This window comes from Fusarium graminearum, chromosome 1 (assembly GCF_000240135.3).
Source record: "Fusarium graminearum PH-1 chromosome 1, whole genome shotgun sequence".
NCBI classification, from domain to species: domain Eukaryota; kingdom Fungi; phylum Ascomycota; class Sordariomycetes; order Hypocreales; family Nectriaceae; genus Fusarium; species Fusarium graminearum.
Window position 1 is genome coordinate 4296430 of NC_026474.1, and position 17301 is coordinate 4313730.

Sequence of the window (17301 nt, forward strand, 5' to 3'; positions counted from 1 at the left end):
TTTGAAAACGAACTCTTATCCGTACAATTTTCCTATCCCACAGTAACCATAATGCGTCCAAACTCAACGGTGCAATTTCTGCTGGCTCTTGGACCTCATCATGCGCTGTTAGAGCGCTTGTGCTGAGGTTGATTCATATCGCCCACATGTTGAGTTTCTTCGGCGTCGACACCATAGTCGGTAGGATCAGCCTCCTCATCCAACTTATCCATTTTATCAGGCTCAACAAGAGCATAATTACTCTTCTTTCGGATGCGAGCACCATACCAAAAGAATATGAAGGGGATAAAAGCCAGTAAAGTCGCGACTCCTCCAATAAGAGAACCTCCCCCGCCAACACCAAGAGCAGTGAACATCTGCGTCGTGAAGAGGGGAGCAGCAGCGCTACCAGCAGATCTAGCAACGGTGTTGGCGGCAATGACAGACGCTGCGTATGAGGCGTAGGTATCGGTAAGGTAGTTGATTATGGCGACATAAACAAGTATCAGGGCGGCAGATAGGAATGTGCCCGCAAGAGTTGGGACAATCCAGGGGATGGCGCTTCTTGTTATTAGCCATTGCTTTCTAAATACATAACCAAGGCAGGATATTAAACAAAAATAGAAAAACTTACTTGTAATTGGCTGACCATGCAAGCCAGAACATGGTGATAGGGAAAGCAACACCCCCGAACATGGCCATGAGAAGTCGATCTTCAGGCAATAGAACCTTTCCTGCTGCGTCTTTGCTTCGTCTTCGTTTGCTATCAACGAAGATGACGATAGTTGCGAGTACGGCTCCAACAACCTGACCGAGTAAAGGCAGCTGCGAAACGCCAGCGTTCCATCCTCGCATGTCTCTGAAAACAATAGGGTATATGCTAAAGAGCATGAACTGGAAAGTGAATACAATACAGGTGTATATGGAGCAGAGGAGGGAAATCAGGTCAAACATAAGGATCCAGGGTCGTGTGAGAGCTAGCTTGTAGACGTGGGCGAGGCCAGGCGCATCCTCTTCTCCCTCCGTGACGACATGTTCGTATTCTTTGATGCCCGACTGTCGAGCTCGCTTGGACTTCTGGGCTAGAATAGTAGGCGCGTGTGTCTCGGGAATGATAAACATGAGGAAGATCGTCGCGCCTCCAAGCCATAGAACAGAGTATATGCCCCATCGCCAGTCCTTCTTCAACTGAACAAACCCCGAAACAATAGGTCCCAAAGACGGTCCCACCCAAGAAGCAAGGCTGAATATTCCAGTGGCATTTCCTCGCTCGATTGGGTCCCAGAGATCGACTAGAACTCCGGGAGTAGTGCTTAGTGGAGAAGAGATAAAGACCCCAGCCAAAAATCTTCCAACGAGGAGCGATCTGAAGTTTGGGGGGAAAGCGCAGAGGAAGTTGAAAGCCATATAAGCGATGAAAGTGATATAGAAGATCCATCTGCGACCATAAAACTCAGAAAGAGGTGCAAAGACAAAGGGACCAGCACAGAAGCCGAGGAGGAACATGGAAGTCGTCAAACTTGCAGCAACAGTTGAGACCCCAAACTCCTCCACAACAGAATCGACACTGCCTGAGAAAATGCTTGATGCAAAGTTTCCGTTCATGGCGAGGAAGACAGCAATACATGTGATACACAATCTTCGTTTTTTTGACCAATTTCGCGGGTTCTCCTTGTCCTCTGGGGAAAAGTCGACATAGCCTCGATCGTTGATGTAGAGGCCATCGCGCCTGTCGTGGCTGGTATCAGACTTGAAGGTCATATAGGACATGGCCCTGCACGTTTGATGAGCGGCTATCTTTATGAGTTATTCTGTTCACGCAGGCCCTGGAGGGTAGTGAGATGGCAAAGGAGATGAGTAATGCAGTTGAAGGGGATATGTCTGTAGTAATGGCAATGCAGAGCGAGAACCTGTTTTATATTTATATGGATGCATCTTTCTCGCCCTTTCATCCTCAGCATCATGACGATATCGTCTGTCTTTCCATTATGTGTGTGTGAGGTGAAGCATCTCCACCGTAGAGACATTGATTGTGTTAAGTTGACGTCAAGTTGTTCAGGTGAGGGTATACCTACTGTGAGTGTTGGACCCCTTTCCCCCAGAGCAGCCGGAGGTATGCTCCGGAATGTGTTTTAGATACCACATTCAGCTGCTTGCCGCTCTCTTACCCCACGGACAAGTGTCGGTCTATCCGAGCTGAATATCATACAGATACTTGCCTCCCAAGCTTTCCCGGTCTGGGGTCCACAAAAGAATATATATCGAGTTGACCAACAGTTAACAACTCGACGAGTTCTACACTTGGAAGGACGGGGTAAATTTATGAGATGATCAGAACCGCACACAGGGTAACGCAGTTAAGATTAAACTCGGTTTTTATTGATATCGTGAGCTGGGGAGGCTGATATTTTATCTGTGAAGTCCGGGGATGATGAACCATTCGAGTTCAACCCCTGTATGTAGATCATTCACTCTGTAGTCAGTGTCAAGGCTGGATCCACGCGGATATGACATGGCGCTACTGCCAATGACGAATCGGGCGTCTTATATCGAGATTTAGAGTAGAATTTGCATGGAAGATTCTCTGCAGGAAATGCTCTTGGTCCTTCTATTGGCGGGTGCAGATGAAGATTCTACGGCTCACTTACACGGGAATAAGGTCAATCTGATCATGTCGAGTCAACACGACACATGCCGATCCCTTCTGCTCTTCTTTTGGATTGTACGTATTTTTTTATGTCTTACCAGAAGTTTTGTTCCATGTCAAAAGAAGTATCCGTAAATTTGTGCATCTTTTTGACTCTTCCCTCTAAATCTTTTCTTCTGTTGCTTGCCTCCTCCCCTGTACCCCAGGCACTGACTTAGCCCATTCCCCGCAAACTTAGTAGGTATCTCCTAATCCGGGTTGTAGTGACGTTCACTTTAACTTAGTAGTAGGTACCTACTAGCCTTCCATAGAGTTTCTTCTTACCATATTTGTTTTTGCTCTCCGGATCGACGCTTGACGTAATGCCATGTTCATCAAGAGCACAGACATCTATTCTGCAGGTCTTGTTCTGATGTTTCCTATTTAGGCAATTTCCGGGGTCCCTTGCCCCGGCTTTGACATTCCTGCAAGGCACCGTCTGCCCGTTCTTTGTCTTTTGTTGATGCCCAGTTGCCGATCTACCAGTGTCTACTACCTTGGCTTGGGTAAAACAGTGCAGTCGTGTCCTGACGATAGCTTCAATTCTTTTCGTCTTCTTCTGGTTACTCAACAGAATGAGAGCACTTTCGTTATTACCCTCCCTGTATTCCAGTCACTAGACTACCTAGGTAGATTGCATCGTCTGCCACAGCTTCTGTAACTTGCCTTGATAATTTCTTGAAACCGTGAATGTGAGATTAGTTTAGTACTCCACGATGGCCACACACCCATAGCACGAGACAATATATCTTGCGATTTACCATCGCGATGCTTCACTGGAGGCATGAACTCGCCATGACTCACCGGGACAGAACCTCCGTAGACACTGTAATACCCTAGGAAGGGTGTAGGTATTACCCAAGGCGAAAAGACCTTTCTTCTCCACCAAAATGCGTCTTGACAAGTCGATCCTTGGCATTGGCGAAGAATTGGGAAAGGCGATGCTCCGTGCTCTCTCGGTGAAGGTCGGCAAATATTCCGGCCGGCCTATTGAACTACCCAGCCATGAATGACGGAAACTCAAAACGATGACAGACGATGCTGGATAGTAACATACGGAGTCCTTGCTTTGCATTGTTTTGCAATATACCTATTGTTGATATCAATATGGTATTAGTGTTAGTAGGCATTTCGACTCATAGAACATGGCTAGCGCCAATACAACTTAGTTGTATGTCTTGGGTTAGATGACAGCTGCCACTTGACTGCACGTACTATGGGACCGTTAGAATAGGTATAAAATAACCAATTTAGTTTTCAAGTTGGTATTTATAATATTACTGTCATTCCGATATTAATAACAGTAATGATTCATCTAATATGACGAGAATCTTATGGTGAAGAACGGGGGGGGGGATCACAACTGCAAAACAACAACAATAAAACGAGAAAAAACATACAACAGCGGGGATTCGCTGGTCGTCACCGACCCAACTACTAATCCGCCGGTTAGTGGCTTGACTATGGGAGAGCGGACGGGATCCCGTATTTTCCACTACCTTTGGTCGTATGTATAAGAACAACGGATAGTTTTGGGCTATATCTTATTCGTTCTCTGCATATAGAGGGATTCCTCGGACTAAATCACGCCCTTTGTCCTGCTGCTTCGCGCTGTTTATAAAAGAGGGGTTTCACCCTCTTAAGATAAGAACAAAATGGCAAAAGATACAATATAGTAAATGCAGTTGACTCTAATAGATAATTGTAGAATTCTATATAAGGAAGAGTAAGTAGTTAATGTTTACTTTGTTAATACCCAATGCAAGAAAAAGCTCACGATTACCGCTAACCGAGTTACCCTACAGTCCCAGGTGAAGGAGACCCCTCAATTTAACCCCGCCAACATGATAGATGATTGTCATGACAGTTAGATGAACGTGACAATTTATGCCAGAACCTACATATTGTCCAATTAAACTCAGCGAACAGGAAATCGTCCTCTACTGCTGAGAACTAAGCAGCTTCTCGGCTATGGCATTGCATCAGTGAGCCCTAATTAATTAAATACGAGACACAGGATATCGTTCCCCAACCCTTGTGCGTAATCAGATATCATGAAGCAGAGTTAAACATGAGAAAACAGCCAATATCTTGTGACAAGTTTTTTTTTTCTGTGGAACTATTGTACAGTTTTTAAAAATGATAACAGAACTCCGTGTTTTTTGTAGCAAATTTTGGAAGGTGTCCTCTAGCATCAGATCCCCCGTAAAGTACACAACAAAACAAAAAGAAACAAAAATTCAACACCAAATTGTAGCAAAGCCATCCCGGAACCCCTTCAAATGCAGTGGGAGAGAGTAAAAAGACGAGAACCAAAATACGCCCGTGTGCCAATGTTCACCATGCGCACTTGCTTTTCCCCCATGTCTTATTCCGCAAGCGTCGATGCTGTCCGTCTTCGACACATCTCGTCCAATTCAGCCATCGATTGTAATGATTGTTGCTTGGCAATCCCCAACTACACTACAACCTTCCAGAATCCCGCTAGGCTTGGTCGAATGTCATGGTGTAGACATCCCCGTAGTAAGTCTTTCCCAATATGTCGCCGACGCCCTTGTAACCAACAAAATACCTTCCCTGGAGTACGCCACTAGAAACCAATAAAACAGGCCTTTGAGACAACCATGTGCCGCCCACAGGGGCCCTCCTCAGTCATGCTAGCAATAAACTTTTGCATCGCTCAACAGGGTATCAAAAATCTGCATCGTATCCTCGTCTCCCTATATTTCCGCCCCTTGCATGCGAAAACCCAAGAAGTGTAGACATTTTCGTGCTTCGGTGCCCCTACGGCCATAACTTGGAAAATCATAAGCCACCCCAAGACCTACCAACACAGTCACTGCATGTTTTGTTGCAGGCAAGAGTCATACCTGGAAGAAAACCCCATGAAGTGATAGATGATCGGTACGCTCGGGGCTCGTAAACCAAAAAGAAAGAAAGAGAGGAAGGAAGGAAGGGGGAAAAAACACCCGATCGGCACAGCATTGTGGACAATGATGGGTTGGAAGTGAAATGACTTTTTCGTCCAGCAACTTGAAATCATAAAAACATTTGTAAAATCTGGGACGCGTAATTTCGTATCAACCCAGATCAAGGTGTGGCAAGAACTCTCGGATATGCCTCATACCACACCACAGGGAAACAGAGGCACAGTGTCCCCGTGGTAAGCGACGTCACCATTTGCAAAACAGCTCAAGACTCAGTGACCTGAGATACCTCATCATGCACACCATTGACAAGTGGGGCGGCGTTCTCAGCATGGCCATTGGTGAGAGCTTCAACGCTGGTAATCTGGGTTTGGCCATCAGGGCCAACGAGAGGAACTGTTCCAGAAGGTGAGAAATCTGGGACTGTAGCCGAGAGTTGGCTGGCACCAGCCGTAGCATCTCCGTTGACGTCACGCGGCGCGAAGTGCTGGAGAGAAGGGTCGTGATGATACACATATGGCATATGAGCAGCATTGAACTGGCCATTGGCCAAGTTGTAGTGTCTGTTCTTGAAAGCAACTTGGGAAGGACCTTGCCTGCGGGCCATTTCATCTCGTTCGTCGATTGGCAAAACAAAGTTTTGCCAGCCATCTCGACGACGAAGAAGTTCGATACCGTCATCCGCAACAGCAAAGTCAATCTCAGTTGAATCCTCGCAAGCAAGACGGACGAGGTTCATATTCTCGACAGCCATATCTCGTAAGCGTCTGAATTGGAAGACAAAATGTAGAGAGACAAAGCCTTGAGAATCCATATGCCGCCGGAGATAGGTATCCTTGACAAGGTTCTCGATAGAGAAGTAGTATTCGACTTGATTCTTCAGCGCGTGCAGAAGAAACGGGTTTTGCACGAGAGCTGGGTCCATAGGCATCGGGATCGGGTAATCAAAGGGAGTGAATGGCGGTTGAACAACAGGCATGCGGTTACCACCACTGGGCGCAGACATACGGTGGTAGCTGTTAGCACCATTGCGGCCGCGGCCTCTCTGAGAAGGCGCGAAAGCACCGCCATGCCCACCTTGTCGCATAGGAGGACTGTAGCCTTGGGTTCGGGAAGAACTGGCACCTTGGCCGTGATACTCAGATCCAGAGATAGCATGCTGGGACTGGGAATGGCCGTGGTGACCACGTCCACGGTAGCCGCCTCGACCTCTCTCACCACGTCCTTCAGGACGATCGCGGGAAGCTTGAGGAGCCTCCTGTACAAATAATGATTAGTATACTGAGGACAGGGTAAAGCTAGGAAGGGGTTTCCCTCTTGATGTACATTACTTACCGAAGATTGAGCTGAAGGATCCTTGGCCTTATCAGAGCCTGCGTTGGTTGAAACCTTCTTCTGACCACTGGCAATATCGACTGATCCACGCTTAGCGTTAGACTGCGACGCGGCATTGTTGGAGGCGTCACGGGCCTTGCTGTCGCTGGCCTTGTTCGCAGGGGAGGCAGATGGTAACTTCTCAGCAGCGCCATTGGTTGCGGCTCGGCTGGTAGTATCACGACCACCACGAGCACCACCACGAGGCTTGGTGCCACGCTGAGGAAGTTGGGTCTCGAAGTTGACCGTAGGGACGTAGTGGAGGTTAACCCACTTCTGACGAGCTTTCGACGAGCTACCGTCCTCCTGGCTGTCCCTATCAGAGCGGTCGGATCTTTCAGGTACCTTGTCGGCGGCCTTCTTCTTGCTATCCTCCTTAATGGCAGTTATAGCTGTTTCAGGAGTAGGCCATGCTGTGGAGTCATCGACAGATGGGGGAACTTCGCTCTTGCCATCCTTCTCGTTCATCCGCGAGCCTCGAGGACCATTTCGCTCTGCTCGGACAGTGCTGGCCTGTCTTTGATGAGACTTGATGCCATTTGTGAGAGGTGCAGGAGACGCCTCAGCCTTCTTCTCGCCCTTCTGGCTTGAAGTGCCGTTTGCTGTAGCCTCCGCAGGTGTGGGAGCAGGCTTGGTGGACTTTGCCTGACGGGCCTCGTTTCGCTTGTGCCAAATATTGACGCTGGGAATGGGCGCTTCAGCAAGTTCAACCTTTGGTGGCTCGGGTGCCGTCTCCTGTTCCTTGTCTGTCGCTTGTTCTCCAGCTTGCTTCTCGGAGGCCTTGCCCTTCTTACCTCGCCTAGCCTTTCGGGAGTCCTGCTCATCGACAGACCTTGTAGCATTGCTTGGTGATCTTGGTGTCTTCTCGTTGCGTCGCCAGGGGCGATCCAACCTTCCAGCATCATCCTCACGCCTTGATTCGGTTTGTCTGCTTTGTGTAGACTCGGAGCGGGCATCGCTCTCAGATCCAGGAACACTCTCGGTATCCTGTTTTTCTGCCACTGCCATCTGGGGCTCAACATTTTCAGGAGCCTCGGAATTCACCTGCTCGGTCAAAGGTGCTTCCGTTTGTGCATCCTCTACGGAAGCAACAGTGTCAGCATCAGCTGCAGGAGCATGGTCATCTTGAACAGGAGCAGCTGCGTCAGTGGAAGCAGCGCTATTTGAGGCAGGGGCAGTGCTCTTGCCCTTCGCAGCCTGTGCGTAGGAAAAGGTTGATTGAGCGGCCATGTCGTTGGTCTCAACGATAGCTGAGGGACTCATTTCAAGGCGAGCCGTGTTGTAGAGGCTTATCTCCGTGAACGAGATGACAAGAGTAGACCGAAGGTGTTGAATTCACCTGGGATTGGTGGGAAGTGGAAGGAAATATTTCTAGAGATACAAAAATCTCAGAATGCCTCAACCCTCTCCAGATGCTGGGAGAGACGCAAAGCACCCTTGTGCAATACAGTCGCTGCTGTTCGTATACCCCCAACTTATGAGGGCGTCGGTCGTCGCGAAGCTTCGAGAAAAGTCAAATATCGAGGGACGCAAGTTGCTGAAGAAAGGATTTTCAAGACTGGTATTGAAGGGCCGGTTAAGTCGAGGGAGTCAGGCTTAACGGATCAACGGGTAAATCGAATTGTGCGCGGATGCTGGGTGCGTGGTGATTGAAAACTTCTAGGTGGGAGAAGCGAACAACTCTGTAACGGCAAAAAGTGTTTGCCTGACTGGGACTGGAAGTGGAAGCCTGAAGGAGTAGGCGGCGGTGTTTCGACGAAGGAGGAAGAACAAGAAAGCAAAGTTTGCTATGCTAGTCTTGTTGTACTTCTTGCGTCAGGTACAAAACTTGCGAAAGTAGACCTGATGGGGACAAGCTGATAGCGATGCACCAGTTGTCAATGACTAATAAACCCGGATCGAAGCTGGGAGTATCTGCTCTGCTCTGCTCGTTACGTTGCGATGCCTTGTCCGTAACGAGGGTAAGGTACCAGGAGAAAGCCCAAAAATACCAAAGCAGGCCAGGCGGGGTGTTTATGATGAATGGATTAATGACCAAACAGGGAAGAGAGAAATCAGGTGAGTGTAGAGGTACGTAAACCGTATAACAAGTTTAACAAATCCGCAGCTGCAATTCCTTTGGAATAGAATTGGGCTGGAGAGAGAAGTGTGGTTTACAAGAAGAGGGCGCACGGAGACCAGGCAGACAGAGAAAGAGAAAATGTATGCCGGAGGTTATTTTTTGCGTTGTGTGAATAATAAATTTTTTCCCCATGCGTAGGTTTCCCCCCTCTCACACTTGCAGCAGCGCCAGGCTCTAAGTCAAGTTAACGTGGGTTCTGGTTCTGATCCGCAGGCAAAAGGTACCACGCAAATGTACTGCGACTAACTGATCGAGAAGGTACCGATGCGCCGAGTGAGAATCCTTGGTAACTGCCCATGTAGAACAAGATGATGGAAGGATGGATGAATGGAGACCTTCTTTCCACTCCAATGAAGTCACTGGTAATTTCTTTATTTTTATTTACTTCCCCTCTGTAATACCCACGCACAATCATGTCGATATTTCGCCTGCCTTTTGATGAGCTTTCTTGAAACTTTTAGGAATTTATCTTTCTCAATACTAAATAATCCAGACAAAATTACGTAGCCCTGGCCCATTTGTTGGATGCAGATGATGATTGATGCGCTGCAGAACTTGCAGGCCAATGCTGAACTGCACGTACCAGGTACTAACTCAACCACTGCAGTTCATTGTGACCTTGTGCAGAGTTACATACAATACAGATCAAGTGCGATGCCGTTAGGTTTCCAAAGGACAGAGCGCCACCCTGCCTCTGACTCGAAGTCTGAAAACCCTGAGCTACAAGCAATAAGTCTAATGGGTATAGGCGAATTTACAGAGTGCTAAGGCACTAAGGTAGGGTCTTGAGGTCGATTCAGGGCAATTCGCAGACAATAAGCAACTCCATCATGTACTGTTACCTGAGCCCCACATGCACTTACTCACTGCAAGGAGCCATCATGAACCCAGAGATCCCGAAGCCAGAGGCCATCAGTCAACCGAACCCGAACGACCGTGATAGGGTGGAGATGCGCGAATATAAATCGGCTTTTCTCAAGTAACCTACTAAGGTTACAGCGACCTTGCGAATATGAGTTTGGGATGCCTTTCCACCTTTGTTCCCTTTAGCTGCTTCCTAGGTTAGTACTTACCTAGGTATCGTTCTACTAAGGCAATTGACAACTTTTCTACAGTCACGCAGGCATGCTCAGCAAACCCCATGCATGTTGAGGTGACATGGATACACAGCATACCTAGTAGGTAGGTAGTTAATTATTGCGCATTTCGTACACGGCAATCCAGACATTTCAGGCGCGAATCCCAGGACAACCAAATTCCTTCATATCTCCGACAAAGCCTGGTCCATGTAGTTGACCCGGAAGCCAGTAAATACGGTGGCCGGTTTGGTACATACCAAGCGTAATGCCTGTTGAGGCACAAATGTCCGCCCAATGGATGTTCATCAAGCTCGAATTCCACAGCTTTCCAGTTTGCGTTTTTTATGTTTTGTGGCAAGATATACAACCACAAGTTCTTGATTGTCTGAAGAAACTAAGACCGTGCCCTGCTCTTTGCAACAACAACAAGCATTGAGCACATCATCAGATCTGGTTTCCCTAGCTAACTAGGCAGGTAGTAATAATTACTGTAACATCCATACCTAGGTACATGTCTTGGTGTCTCAAACTTGCCAGACAAAAAAGAGTCAGGTGAATCAGTAATTCCAGTTTAAAAAAACATGGCATAAGACTGATTGATGATACTGGGTGGTAGCATCAATCAAACTGTCTATACGTGCCCCAAAAGAGGGCACAGCAACCCACAGCCAAACGATACCAGTGTCACGATTATGGAGCAAAAAGCTACAAAACCCCATCTCCGTCATAACGATACGTACCCTGCCTATTACCGGCCAATAGAGAGCACCATATGTTTCTCGGTTCAAACAATAGTGTTTGTGTTCGTTATGGAGACGACTGCAATGCCTCAAGTTCAATGAGGAACTTTCTCAACCCAACGTAAATGCCGTGGCTTTGTTTCTGCCAACAGATACTTTTGAATTCGCCGTCACCGTGAACCTATTGCAAATACGTACAGTACATGATCAACTTACAGTCAAATATACCTTACCCAGGCATTCCGAGGTTGTCAGCCGAAGCCACAAGTCGCTCATTGGGCACGGCACATGCTGGCCTACCATTTTGGGACAACGGAACCTACAGTTCTTATCTTATCTTGTTTATTCAGTACACATGTATGGAATATCTGTACAGCAGGCTAGAGATAAATCATGTATCAGACTTTAGTGACAATCTGAATGCTATTCAAACTGCCTTGGCAACAGCCTTCCTCAACGATGGTCAAAATTTTTTTTTTTTTTTTTTTTTTGAGACACCATCCAGTATGCCGCCGCAAGAGTCAAAGAACGAGATTTCGCAAACAAGAGCTTGAATCTGAGCAATAAGAGTGATTGATAGTGTACATTATACTTTCCGTTATTCAAATACAACAAGTTTCCTTGCAAAAAGCAATCTACTTTTACCCATTCTTTGCTAGTATTACACAAGATGCGCAACGGTCATACAGGGAAAAGGACAGCATTACGAGAACAAGTGAGTTCAAAAGAAATGTAAACCTCAAGAGCACTCGCTCTCTACAGGCAAAGATACTTTCTACCCAGTCATCCAGGCTGTTGCCTGTCTCGCTCCAAAAGAGGTGGCAAAACGTAAACCAGTAGATCCCATAGGGAAGTAACTGATCAAGTACCAGACCAAGCATGCGAGTTGGACGAGGGCAGAAAACACGGTGAGAATTGTGCTGTGAAGCTGTCGGTCTGTCAGTATGCGTAGAACTACGGGATATTTATGAACTTACTTTCAAAGCAAACACAAGCGTCAATGTGATGGAACCAAAGTATGCCGCGGTGAACGGTAGTCGAGGGGTCGAAAAAAGATGATAGACGTAGTTCATAGGACCCATAACAGCGGCAAACGACGCCAGAAACATGAGAGATCCCACGGACCATCTGCGTAGCCCCACGTCAGCTTCTATTATGCGATTTCAAAATTCACCATGTTGGATCTACGACATCACAGCATGGGTAAAACAAGTCACACAATCAAAACGGCCTCGCAGTAGTGTGGCCGCGTGACAGCGATCGGCAGGGAGAACAAGGGACGGTGCAGAAGCTCTCGACTTACAAGATGACAAATTTGCGTGGCTTCAAAGAGAGGACAGGGAACAGAGTGAAGCAGATGACGAAACATGCCACAGCAGCCAGGTTGCAAGCTCCAAAGATCAACAATCGATCCCATCGGCTAACTGCCAGTCGGGTTAGTGTCTTCTAACCACAAGGCATGTCACCTTGTATCACATGCATATTCAGGACATGGCTCAGATGCAATGCACATGTCCCGCTGCAGGGGTGCTGAAATGCCATAGGTGAATATGAGATAGTATTTCAAGGTTGACTTACGAACAAACCAGCCCTCCTCCTCTTCACGCCGGGTGGGCGCAGGCAGAGGTGCGCCGGCACTCTCGGTGGTGGGAAGGCGAACATAACCACTTCCACCTTGAAAGGGGTTTAAACTCTGTATGGAAGAGAGCAGGCCGCTTTGCTGCGAAGTATTGACAGGCTCATCACGACGACTCCAGCCAAGGGAGTTTATAGAGTCTCGGAAGGAAGAAGAAGCCATGGCGGTAGATCCAGAGGGACGGGAACGTGAGGGACGGGTTGGACGACGACAGGACAGGGACGGAGCGGATACGTCGATCGTGCGGCGCAGGGTCAGGTTCGGGCTGAGATTCAGATTCGGGCTCGAGCTCGTGGTAACGATAAGGGTGGGAGGGTCGTAGGGCAGCCGACAATGGGGGTTTCGTATCGAACTAAGTGTAGAACTTGGTAGAGTCACATCCGCTTCCTTGGAAGGCCTGGCATGATGGTTATTACGGTCAGTCGACAGGTACCAATAATATAGAGAGGCGAAGCTGAAGCCAAAGTAAAGGAACAGAACGGCTGCCTACCGCTATCTGCTACTTACAGAACGTGAACTGGGTGCTGACGACGCTGGCTTGCGCAAAACGGCGATGCAGAAACGGAGGGCTACGAGTCGTTGGGGGCTTGGAGCCAACCTAAGGGGGTGCAGGCCCAGTCGCAGTCACAACTGATTGCAACCTGGCAGCCGCGCGTGCCGCTTGAAAATAGCGGTAAGAGGTATGAGCAAGGCGGCCAGCAAGTTAGCCGATAAGAGCAACGACAAGTATGCGACGAAACAAGCGGAGTATTTCGCGCGAGAAAGAGAACAAAACGGGTGCAGCTGGGGCGTTTGAGAGGAGTGAAGTTGGTCGTTGATAGTGGAGGGCGGCACTAAGCCAGGAAGTTGATCGGTTGGGGTTGGGCGTGTGGTTCCTTCCTTGGATTCGATTCCAAGCCTTGCCTGTTGTCATCCTCTTAAAAGTTGGGCAGACGAGGAGATTATATGATTGGCTCAGTTAGAGTATCCACTAGCTTGGGGTAGGTCTGGTGCCACCTGTGGTCTGTGGCTCACCTTTCCCAGCACGGCCCGTCCTTGATTGATGGAAGCCTCAGCGGGGACGGGAGGGATCATGCATGACAGAGAAGCATGGCATATCGCCAGGGAGTCATAGCTTGCACATACAGTGCCTAACTAGCTCACAGGGCCTACCTTAGCAGATAGCTCAGGGCTGTTTTGGAGCTGAGCTGAGTTCGGAGCCTTGCAGGACCAGACCCTGAGGCGGGACATGAAGGTTTCAGGACCTCGAGACTGATCAACCACTACCTACCAAAGTGATGTTATGCAGCGTTACCATATGAAAATCATGCATCACTGGAGTTTTCACACAGGAACTGCGTCCGACATGTCCCTTCTCCAGGGACCAGGTCCAGACGGGAGAGGCCTTGAACGGGTTCCATCCTACCTAATGTTAACCACTTGAGGAGCGGACCGTAGAGGGCCGGACACGATCCGTAGGGAACTAAGTCGGGAAACCGTGATGAAAATCTGACATACACCCTCCATCAAATATGAGATGAGAAGTAAAGCACAGTGCAATCCAACATTATGCCACATCTTCACAACGGAGCAGCCCAGCCTCACGCTGGCACACCAGTATCAGACTCAGACTCAGACTCAGACTCTCGTCAGGCTGACGAAATTTGATTCTCACTAACTCCGAAACACTCCGTATATAGCATTTTACGAGGCACAACCGTGTTGAGATATTCTGTAACAAGGTGGTGGCCAGTAGCTTGGGCGCGTGGACAGGGAAGACCAGAAAGGATGGGAAAGCTTTCAGCGCATGACCGAGAGCAAAAGGAGGAAGCTAGGACGAGATAGTCGATTGTATGTAGCAATTCCCGATCAGCCTTTCGAGTCCAAACGGAGACTTGGGCTTGGTGTCTTAAACCTCAAGTCACGTTCAGCGTGGCGCCCACCCACACAGCAACATTCACACCCTCCTCCCTTGTCTATCAGTTATCGAGGCTACTATACGCACTGCAAAAACAAAACGGAGATAGCAAAAGACCACAGCGGCCACCATTACCGCCAACTTTCTCGATTCATGTCCAAGTCTAAGCCCAGTTTCCATACAACTTCAAGGGGGCCAGTGACCGCTGCCTCCACGTTTCGTCTGAAATACTTGGTGTCAGGCGGGGCAAGGACGATGAAAGTTGTACATCTGACTTGATGGCCATGGCTAGTATTCTTTAGCTCGTTCTTCGAAGTATAAATTAGAGGATCTTTATGCCCGTTAGCATGCAGCAAACGATCGAAGATAGATCTTGCAGCCGTGATAGAAAGGACCTTATTCTTTGACCTGGTTATAGTCATCACCCACTGGACCTGTATTCACATCCGAAGCAGACTTTTGAAGGAGTAAGCACAGCCAAAGGGGACGAAGAAAAGGACGAAGAAGGTCATTGTGATATAAAGAGCGAGGCTAAGAACAGAACAAGAAGAGACATTATCAATCTACCTACGTTACGTTACGAACCGAAGCTCCCCCTACCATTCGATCGTCATTCATACCTACCACGTTCGTGAGAGTAACCACTGAGAAAGACGGGAGACCCTTACATTGGTGTACGGGCCTTGTTCGTATCGGATCTAATCAACCCCTCCTTCAGCCACGGCCGAGCGTTTGTTGTGTTAGACCCTTGACCGACTTATCGTCACCATTAAGTGGTTTGAATTACTTCCACCACCCTTCTCATTTCTGACCTAGGCCGTCTATCACCTGTCCTTGAGCTCTAGGCCCCTCCAGTTCACTTGGGCGGCGCCAGAAATATAATAAAACCTCAGACCGCCTACCTTGGTCCGATAAATTGAGGACGCCCATCTTGCCTGACCTATCTCGTCATTCCAAACTATCCGATCCTGCCGCCAGTCTTACGCCATACCTGTCACAGTGGAGGTCTACTACAAGCAACCGTTGGCCATCATATCGTTTTGATAAATTGAGACGCGCCCCCATCAAGAAGCACCATTGTTCGGATTTTTTTTTCTTACTTTCAATACTTTTAAGTAAACCACCGTGGTCACAACATATCTGTCTTCCTTCTTCTCTTGAGGCCGCGATCACATCATCCCGAGGAACGACATCACCGTGCCTTACGGATCTGAACCCTGCATTTCGGCGCCCCGCCATTACCCTATTTCCTGATTAGGACTCACCCTCCTCAACCACAGCAGCACACCGCAGTACTTCAGCTCAGCCCGAACAATACAAGACCTGGCCAAACTGCCTCTCATACGCTCCGAATACAATCCGGGTACTTTATCCAGCCGTGTCTGTTCTACTCAACTTAGCTCGTCAGATCATTCATTATCATTGCATTCTTGCAAGACGGACGCTCTTCTCAGACCAACAACAAACCGCCTTAACCACCTCGACTATATTATCACCCAATATAAGTGCCAAAGCGCCTGTTTCCATGCCTTCTGCGCATCACAGTGCTTTTAGTATCTCTGGTGAGTAAAAACAAAGCAATACATTTTCTTCAGTCTCCCATCCCCTGCCTTGTCTGTCTTTTTATCGACCTGCATTGCATACCTACCATATCTGCCTCCGGGCCCAGTTGCTTTTGCCCAGAGAAATTCCCACCAACCGTTGGACCGTCTAAGGCAGCACGACGCATCATAACCTCCCGTTATTGTCTAAGCCCCTCCCTTGTTTGGCTGCTTCTTTGTCCCGCAAAATGTTTTCCGTACTATTTTATTCACACTTTCTACTCTTCTCATCTTTTGTCGCCATTTTATTTACAAGCGAGCGTTCTGTTTGCTTTATCATGAGCTTCACAAAGCCTCAACCCAAATCTTGAAGTATGCTTCGTTAGGAGGTACTTTGGGAACTTTTCGCTGGCTTAGTAGCTGCGAGGGTACAAGTGACATCCAGTGGCCTGCGTTAGCCTAGTGCCCCCCCCTCTTTCTTATTCGGGTAGCACCCACGTATCGCTTTCACACTCTCATGCCCCAAAACCAAAAGCACCATCATCATCATTTCTCATACCACGACTCAGACAACCGTATTTAAGAATTATATTGCTGACTGGTCATTTCACCATTCCAAGAACAGCCACTACAACCTTGAAAAGTATCTTTTCACCGCCTGCTTTGACCGAACACACGTTTCAAGTTACGACTCAGTCAAGGACAAAGAATAAGAACCAGAACCCCTCGACCGCTGCTCCGACCGCCGTGACCCCCGCACTGCACATTGTAAAGGACAGCATCTCCAGACTACTGCTCATAGTACTGGACTGGGGCTAGTACGCACTTGAAGATAACTGGACCTTTTCGCCCGTGCGTTACCAAGTACTCCAGCCCAAGCGCCCAGGACCATCCTCTGCTATTTTAACCTGTGGAGTACCTACACGCCCAGGAAACACCTTCAACGCCTAACCCCTTCAAGGTACCTACATTAGGTATCTACCTGGAGGCCCTGCGCTGCGCACTCCATCGGTGCCCGCCATTTCAACCCCCTCCGACCCCGAACTTCTCCTTCGGACTCACGACTGCCATTATCTCCCTACAATTCAACCTTCTTTTGGCTTCCACACATTCGACAAGCCGCTCAGTCGTCGCCTTTGAGCCCCTACTTACTTACTTACTCAGCACTGGCGATCCGTTCATGGACTGCAAATAGTGCTTGCTACCATTTCTCCCTGTTTTGCTTGCTCCCTGCAACCAACACTTTCTGCCTATCTGGTGAGTCAGGTCTGCAAGCCTCAAACCCCCGGGTCTCCGCCCGCCACTCTCCTTCATCAGTGT

The 17301-nt window shown here is 48.4% G+C and overlaps 4 protein-coding genes and 1 non-coding gene across 5 annotated transcripts; all 5 read right to left on the reverse strand.

Moving 5' to 3' along the window:
• Nucleotides 1-98: 98 nt before the first annotated feature.
• FGSG_01302 (uncharacterized protein) lies at nucleotides 99-1740 on the reverse strand (the record flags this gene model as incomplete). Its single annotated transcript, XM_011318785.1, has 2 exons — nucleotides 99-564; nucleotides 614-1740. The coding sequence occupies 2 exons, from the start codon at nucleotides 1738-1740 to the stop codon at nucleotides 99-101; spliced, it is 1593 nt and encodes a 530-aa protein (XP_011317087.1).
• Nucleotides 1741-2388: 648 nt separating this feature from the next.
• FGSG_01303 (uncharacterized protein) lies at nucleotides 2389-3740 on the reverse strand (the record flags this gene model as incomplete). Its single annotated transcript, XM_011318786.1, has 5 exons — nucleotides 2389-2452; nucleotides 2628-2691; nucleotides 2951-3267; nucleotides 3470-3501; nucleotides 3723-3740. The coding sequence occupies 5 exons, from the start codon at nucleotides 3738-3740 to the stop codon at nucleotides 2389-2391; spliced, it is 495 nt and encodes a 164-aa protein (XP_011317088.1).
• A 318-nt stretch (nucleotides 3741-4058) lies between these two features.
• FGSG_20001 lies at nucleotides 4059-4174 on the reverse strand. Its single transcript, XR_892990.1, has one exon. It is a non-coding gene; the product is annotated as a 5S ribosomal RNA (ribosomal RNA).
• A 1683-nt stretch (nucleotides 4175-5857) lies between these two features.
• On the reverse strand, nucleotides 5858-8229 carry FGSG_01304 (uncharacterized protein; the record flags this gene model as incomplete). Its single annotated transcript, XM_011318787.1, has 2 exons — nucleotides 5858-6850; nucleotides 6928-8229. 2 exons carry the CDS (start codon nucleotides 8227-8229, stop codon nucleotides 5858-5860), a joined length of 2295 nt encoding a protein of 764 aa, XP_011317089.1.
• A 3243-nt stretch (nucleotides 8230-11472) lies between these two features.
• FGSG_01306 (uncharacterized protein) lies at nucleotides 11473-13310 on the reverse strand. The gene is made up of 5 exons (XM_011318788.1): nucleotides 13034-13310; nucleotides 12486-12940; nucleotides 12211-12331; nucleotides 11885-12035; nucleotides 11473-11835 (listed from the first exon to the last, which is right to left on the reverse strand). The coding sequence occupies exons 2-5, from the start codon at nucleotides 12703-12705 to the stop codon at nucleotides 11683-11685; spliced, it is 645 nt and encodes a 214-aa protein (XP_011317090.1). The 5' UTR covers nucleotides 12706-12940; nucleotides 13034-13310; the 3' UTR covers nucleotides 11473-11682.
• Between the last annotated feature and the right edge of the window lie 3991 nt (nucleotides 13311-17301).

Excerpts from the sequence above, each read along its gene's own strand:
- FGSG_01306 (XM_011318788.1), bottom strand. The coding sequence starts at position 12,705 with ATGGCTTCTTCTTCCTTCCGAGACTCTATAAACTCCCTTGGCTGGAGT. Across the intron at positions 12,332-12,485 it reads GGAGGAGGGCTGGTTTGTTC|TTAGCCGATGGGATCGATTG; the intron begins GTAAGTCAACCT and ends CCCGACTGGCAG. Across the intron at positions 12,036-12,210 it reads CCACGCAAATTTGTCATCTT|ATGGTCCGTGGGATCTCTCA; the intron begins GTAAGTCGAGAG and ends GGGGCTACGCAG.